This window comes from Sceloporus undulatus, chromosome 1 (genome assembly GCF_019175285.1).
Source record: "Sceloporus undulatus isolate JIND9_A2432 ecotype Alabama chromosome 1, SceUnd_v1.1, whole genome shotgun sequence".
In the NCBI taxonomy this organism is placed as follows: domain Eukaryota; kingdom Metazoa; phylum Chordata; class Lepidosauria; order Squamata; family Phrynosomatidae; genus Sceloporus; species Sceloporus undulatus.
This window is the reverse complement of record NC_056522.1, coordinates 271,314,508-271,322,228: the sequence shown is the minus strand read 5'-3', so window position 1 is coordinate 271,322,228 and position 7,721 is coordinate 271,314,508. Positions and strand designations below refer to the sequence as shown.

General features: G+C 39.6%; 1 protein-coding gene across 6 annotated transcripts in view; it reads right to left on the bottom strand.

The window, feature by feature from the left end:
* Positions 1 to 7,721, bottom strand: part of PTPN5 (protein tyrosine phosphatase non-receptor type 5) — a 120,543-nt gene that overhangs the window by 27,378 nt on the left and 85,444 nt on the right. For all 6 annotated transcript variants that reach the window (XM_042445641.1, XM_042445637.1, XM_042445635.1 and 3 more), the window contains one exon: positions 1,131 to 1,369. In XM_042445641.1, coding sequence (XP_042301575.1) covers positions 1,131 to 1,369 — 239 coding nt within the window. The remainder of the gene's footprint in view (positions 1 to 1,130; positions 1,370 to 7,721) is intronic.

Sequence of the window (7,721 nt, the reverse complement as noted above, 5' to 3'; positions counted from 1 at the left end):
CTTGTCAGCATTAGCTGATCACTCTTCTTGTTTACTTTGGGCAAAACGTACAAACAAACTGATGTTCAGCGGTTGTGCCTGGAATCCACTCTACTTAAGGTTTATATAAAATGGCAAATTTAAGATATTCTTCCTCCAGGCTGAGAATTCTCAAATAACAGGTAGTTTAGGTTACTGTGATTGTGTGGTACATTCATAAAAAGGAAAGTACAGAAATTATTAAGATAAAAGGCACAACATGATTTACTCATCTCAACTGCATTATCTTTCCTATAGCTCCTGTATTGATATGTACTTCAAAACCTTCCCTACTGGCATAACCAGACCCAGGAATAGGATTTCCCATGGTTTTTGCTTTGTTAATGGATAGCCCTATGACCACATCTGCTTTGAACATCAGGGACATGGTGTCTTGGAAGGTGGGCTTTTAATGCTTTCCATCCCAAGATATAGATCTTTTTCACCAGGCATTGGGAAAACATAGGAAAGCCTCTGATCCACTATTCCTCTGGAGATAAGAGCAATCTCGTGGTTGGGCAGAAGAGACAAGGATTGACATGGGCAGTGGGATCATATGAGGAAAGGAATAAACATCCCATCTGCACACAACACATTTTTGCTACAACCCTCAGGGCTTATTAAATTATCAAAACAGAAACCATACAAGAGCCTAATTTTTAATGTTAGAACAGCTTGGAAATGTTACCTTTCTCAGACCGCAGCTCCCAGAATTATAAGTTGGCTGGGGGATTTGGAGAGTTGTAGTCCAAAAAATAAAGCAACTTCTTGATCCTTTGCTAATTAAGTCCTATGCATCAGTGACAATATTGGAAGACAGACTTATCATTTCATTTGCAAAGGAGTTATTTTTGTTCTAAATTTTAACATAATAAAAAGATGAACACAAGAGACCTTCCTTCTTCTCAGGATTCTAACAAGGGACATTCTAGAAACCCTCAGGGGAAAATTATCAAGAGATAGCTATTGAATCTGAGTTTTTTTTTTTTTTTTTTTGAAAAAAAGATAGAGTCTCTTAAATTAAATTCTTATTAGGTTAGGCGAATCAGAAAGTCTTAACTGTCCACCTGCTGGCCCTCAGGTTCTTCATACTGATTCATGCAATATCCTACCTTTCTTGCAGTCCCACAGATTTAACAGTTAGAGTTGCTGGATCCGTCTCTGCTTTCATGTCCATCACACAGTCAAAAACAGGTGTTTCTGGCACTGGGTCCAAATCAAGGAAATCATCCTCATTTTTGTCCTCTGTCCATTCAGAGTAGGTAAATGAAGGCTGGCGGCTTACTGATTGCCGCCTATCCTCTTGGAGGGGAAATGGGGGATCTGGAGGTGGCTTCACAAGATACCAGACCTATGGGGGAAAATATATGCAGCATTTAAAGCTTTCCAGATAGAAAGCTAAAGGCAGCTGTGCAGGGTTTTTTAAAAAGAAGATTTGCCCTTTTTGTGATCAATGAGTTCATTATACAGTACCTCTGCATAATAAATCTGAACTAAAGGGAACAGGAAAATGCTATACAATGCTTTCTTGTGAGTATCACAAGAGGGACGCTTATTATATTTTTGCACTGAGGCAAAGGGCTTTGTGGAACCTGCTAGGCATAACTGCTGAATACAGGCGAGGTGTCCCATGCTTGGCAAATCTGTATAGGTGCCAAAGGTGAAATCACTTTTTCCTTTGTAGAAACACTGACTGTCACTAAGGGCTCGAAAATCATAAGCTGTGTTCACAAAAATAACAAAAGGTCACAAGCTGTGACTACTTTTGGATCCTGGGTACAATTAATAGCTTTTCCCACCAGAGAGTTTATGGCCTTTTGAAAAGAGCAGTCACTGGTTGCTCACAGTGCACAACCCTACTCTGTTTTCACCTCTCATAAATTGTGGGTTTTTTAAAATTACTGTTTTAAATATCTCCACAAATGTGCTTGCTGGGAGGTGATAATACAAGAGAAAGGCAGGCACATAGTGCAAAGTAATGCTATATTTACACTGCTTTCAACTGTCTTAAGCAGATCTCCACTAGGAATTATGCCAATTTCATACTATCCTCTTGTTCTGCTAAAGATGAAGATTTTATACCATCACAGTGCTCGTTGTAATGTTACTGTTCATACTTCCAGAGTTTGACTTGAGACTACAGGTTTGCCTCCGCTTTAGCTTTTCTGAACTGAGGACTATTTGGGATGCCTCCCCATACTTCCCTCCCACATTTCTTGTCACACATCCTTATCTGGCTATTTCCTTGTAGGATATTCTACATTTCCAAATGTCATATTTCTACCCTTTGCTGCTTTTTAAAAGCAATCTAACAATGCACATAAAGGTGGCTAAGTTCCCATCTTTTAGAACAAAGCTTGTGAAAAACTATCACCAGCCAGAAACTAAGGCCAAATTGGGAACAGGAAACTAAATATGCAGAAAAGCCCTGTTGAACCCTTAGGGATCATGGACACTCTAGCAAGAATATTTATGACTGAGGAGAAACAGCACTCTGTAGGTTAGGGTTCCTCCCTCAATAAACACTGGTGGGAAGAACTCTGTTCCCAGTTCTAAATTGAGCCACAACTTCCTTCCCTTCTTAAGTGATGCATTAATCCACAATCATGAAGTACTAGCTTGAACTCAAGAAACTTATCATTATCTTGGCCTTCCCACTGCTCTTGCTACTGCTAAAAGAAGACAACCCTTCTCTTTTTTTTGAAAAATAATAATTCAGTTGGTAATTTTGAAAAACAGGATATTTTACCAGTAGTTTTCAAATATTTCAACATCTCTCTCAAAGTTGGAGCATAGCAATGGTTTACTTTGTCAAAATAAAGTACAATAAAGAACAAGAAGCAATGCAGTATGCCAAGATTACAATTAAATTACCTAACTGATGGGGGACTCGGCAATTAAATACAGTGGTGCCTCGGGTTACGAAAATAATTCGTTCCGCGGCCGCTTTCGTAACCCGAAAAGCCTTCGTAAGCCGAATTGCCATAGGCGCTAATGGGGAAAAGCCGCGATTCCGTGTAAAATAGCGCCGAAAAGCACCAAAAGTTTTTTCGTAACCCGAAAAAACATTCGTAACCCGGAACAATAATTCCCTATGGGATTTTTTCGTATCCCGAAAATTTCGTAACCTGGGTATTTCGTATCCCGAGGTACCACTGTATACTTCTCAGGTTGGCAAATGCAATCTCTTCTCTTGAAGACATGCAAAAGGAACTGAGAAATGAGAGAGGGCAGGGTACTATAGTAGTTGGTCTGTTCTCCAACAATCTGCTGATTTTGTAACTACACATGTAGGACTTCCAGAAAACTTTTGTTCTTGCTGCTGCTGCTGTGTGCCTTCAAGTCATTTCCAATGTATGGTGACCCTAAGGTGAACCTATTACAAGATTTTCTTGGCAAGATTTGTTCAGAGGGAGTTTGCCTTTTCTTTTTCAGGCTGAGAACATGTAACTTGCCCCAAGTCATCCAGTGGGTTTCCGGTGCTCAAACCACTACGCCACGCTGGCTCTTGCAGAAAACTGTATTAAATATTATTCAGTTTTAAGCTTCTAAATTTACACACCAATTTAATTTAATACCCTTTGGGGATGAAGCTCAAGTCTGTTTTGATTAAGTGTAGAATATATACAGTTTAAATACTTGCTAAAGGGGTTCTTCTTTCTAAAGCAGTGTACTACCCTCTACTCCCTGGCAGAGTGCCAAACCCTAGAGGATAACAAAGGCCCACTGTACTTGATTCAACAGGCATGCTACCACTGGAACTAACAACTGGATTTAATCCTATCTAAACAGATCCAGCATGGTGTAACGGTTTGAGCATTGGACTGAGACTCTGGAGACCAGGGTTCCAATCCTGGTTCGGCTATATAAACCTACTGGGCGATCTTGGTTGAGTCACAACAGATTATCGCACCCAAGAATCCCGGTAAGAGAGACATGGGATATAAAGTATGAAAACAGATGTTATTGCATTTACCCATGTCTGGGCTGTAAGCAGCCTGTATCCACTTGGACAACCCGTCTGCTACCTGGAACAGGAAAATCTTGTTCTTGAAAAAGCTGTGGGTGAAGTCTAGGTTGCAGGCAGACAGGCTGCCTGACAGGACATGGGCTGCCTGCAATAACATCCATTTTCGTCTTTTAGATCCTGCATCCTGCTGGGATTCCTGGGTGCAATAATCTCCACACTCTTTCAGCCTTAGAGGATGGCAATGGCAAACCCCCTCTGAAGAAACGTGCCAAGAAAACCCCGTTCCCCTTAGGGTCACCATAAGTTGGAAATCATTTGAAAAAACAGAACAACAATAACAACAACAACAAAGATATCTAAAGAACTCATGGAAACATACCACAAGACAACTTAACCAATTTAAAATAATAACCATATAGGCATACTTCAGTTAACAAAGGGGTTGTTCACATTATGTTATAAACCGGTTTGCAAACTAGTTTAAAAGGGGGTCATTCACGCTTGCACTGATTTTTCCCCATCTGAATTTTGTGGGGCCAGTGCAAATCCCCCTTAACCTGGTTCTTTTTGAAACAGGGATTTCAGCACGTCTTTTCAAAAGAACTAGTCTTTTTTTACCAGCCGCCAATAGGAAATTACTGTCAATTAAATCTGGAGCATAGGAAGGGAGGGGTTAATGTAAGGGGCAGATCATGCCCACTGCTCTGTTCTCTCCCTGCCAGCTAAAGCCAAACCCAGGGAGGTGCTCTCCTGGGAACATCATTAGGCGGTGTCCATGCTATTGCATGGATGCAGTAGACAGCACCTTTAAATACTCACATCATCAGTATGACAGTGGGAATGGGGGTTAGGGGTTGTTTTTTCCTCTTTCCCAAGAAATAAAACCACAACAGACTCTGTTCCCAAGGTTTTTTTAAACTAAAGCTCTCACACATATTATATTGCATTTATACCACACATTTAAACCTGCAGGGGTTTCTTGGCTGAAAGAGTGTGACTCCCCCCAAGACTAACCCAAAGGGTTTTTTGTTTTGTTTTGCTAGGGGTTGTTCTGAGGGACTTGTCATTGCCATCCTTCAAGGCTGATGGGAGGGATTCACCCAAACAGTGTGACAATTTTTAAAAAAAGAATGAGCAAAATTTGGCTCTATTTTAAATTGATACAAATAGTAATGTGAACATCATCAGGGTTAAATTGCCCTGAAGAGATTCGTTTGGGGTAAAAATAGTGGGAACTTTGTTACGGTATTGCATCAATGAATCTCCCTGGATCTACTCATCACAAAAATTAATGTAGCCAAAGTATCTGACAAAGAAGCTCCTTTTGACAAAATATTTTTACAGGCTCCAAGCCCAGACCCTCCTTTACTTGTCTCCCATATATCTGGATCTTTCCCCCCTTCCCCCCTTTTCTCCCCCTTCCCCCCTTTCCCCTTCCTTTTTTGCAGCATTGGCATTGGGAGGATGGTGAAGGAGGGCTGGAGAAAGACTTTCAGTGTGAGGTTGCAGCAACATGTCTACAACAAACAGTGCAATACAGTTTGACCTGGGAAATAATAGGATTCTACTCTAAGGGGCCATTCAGACTACTTTTTTAAATATATTATTAATATATAAATACATATACAAACATCAAACATACCCCACAATATATATACATAAACACTCATTGAATCAACCTTACCCACATATATCTCCTACCATATAACATTCATCCTAAAAATTTTCATTATTGTTTCCTGAAAAGAGAGTATCTTCCCCTAATAGAATTTAAGAAATTTCTTATTAAAGAATGCTTATCTTTGCTTTACTTCTCCTATTCCGAATAGGTCTTTTTTGTCCTTTGATTTTAATCATATTACTTTGTTTCCCCACATTCTTATATACATATATCACAACCAATATAACTATCCATAAATGTACTTCTTACACTTCCCTCATATCCATTCATTCCCTCTCCTATACATTATACTCTTCCTTATCTGTTTCTATTTTCCCTCATTTTTTCTCTTATTTTCCCAGTAGTTCATTATTAAATCCCAACATTTCTGAATGTCTCCATCATCTTCCCCTTTCAAATTTCTAGTAAGTAAATCTAAATCTTTCATATCTAACAATTTTTCTATCCACTCCTCTTCTGTTGGTATCTCTGATGATTTCCATTTCTGTCCGTATAGTAATCTCGCTGCTGTTACCATATATAATATTATCTTCCAATACTTGTTTTCTAACTCTCTCTGTAATATTGAGGTTACATTCAATAGGTACATTTCAGGTTTCATATAAAAGGATATTCTCAAAATTTCCATACACGCTGTGTGGATCGTTTTCCAGTATTCTTTAGCCTTCCTACAGCCCCACCACATGTGTACATGTGAACCTTCTTTGTTCTTACATTTCCAGCACCTAGGATTTAAATTCTTATTTTTGTTCATCTTTACAAGTTTAAATGGGGTCAAATGCTACCTATACAACATCTTGTAACAATTTTCCTTTAAGTTTTGACACATTGTGAATTTACCTGTTTTTCGCCATGTTCTCTCCCAAGTTTCTAAATCTATATTACAATTTATATCTTGACTCCACTTTATCATTGTATCTTTCACTGCTTCTTGTTCGAGTTCTCTAACAATAATTCATAAAGCTTCGATATATTTTTCTTTGATTCTCCCAAAATTATATTTTCTAATTTTTTTGTACTTTCTTCCATTCCTATATTCTTTAGCTCTTTTTTTTTTTCAGACTACCTTTTGTACCGAATTGTAATCCGGATTAAAAGTCGGAAGTTCCCATTGGCATCAGTTTAAAACACATCAGATTTAGGGTCTTTCACACCTGATTCAGGGCAAATCCCCCTTAGAGCAGTTTTTCTGAAAGTGGATTATTTCCAGTATCTTTTTGGAAAACCTGTTTCTTCCCTGCTGCCGGCAAATGTGAACTTGGCCCCGGTCATGATCGGGTCAAGTTCAGGGGAGGGATTTAGGTCAGAGGGAGGGCAGAGGGCAGAACATGCCTTCCCTCTCACAGGCAGCTCTCTCTCTCTCTCTCTCATAATTTTTATTTCTGACAGATTATTCAAATGCTTTCTCTACAGGTTGATACATATTGATAGAATGTGTCTGTGCTACATTTCCCTTTCGTTTGCTTGCTGCCGGCACGTCACGTCACTTTGCACGTGGCATTTTTTTAAAAAAATTTGTGTGTGTGTGTGTGACAGAATATGCAAATGCTTGTGTTTCCTTTTTGGCAAATTGATACAATGTGTGAATGCCTTTGCTACATATGTGTATGTAAGGGGAGATGGCATTGTGTTGCAGTCGGAGGGAAAGCAAAGAAAGAGGATGCAGAGATGGCATTCTGAGGTGAGGTATTATTATTATTATTGTGACAGATTATGCACATGCTTTGGGCTGGAAGGGAAGGGAAGTGGCATTGGGTTCCAAAGAGGAGGAAATGCTGGGCTGGAAGCGAAGGGGAAGCTAGAGGCTGGCATTCAGAGGGAAGGCTATGGAAACCCATGACTTTGGGGGAGTCACACTCTCTTAGCCTCAGGAGAAAGGCAATGGCAAATCTCCTCAGAACCAATCTTGCCAAGAAAACCTCAGGATGGGGTCGTTTTAGGGTTGCAATAATCTGTAATGACCCAAATACACACAACACACACACACACACCTGGAGGTTTTTAAATTTGACAAGTTGACAGAATATGCGCACACTGCCACCAGTTTTTTTT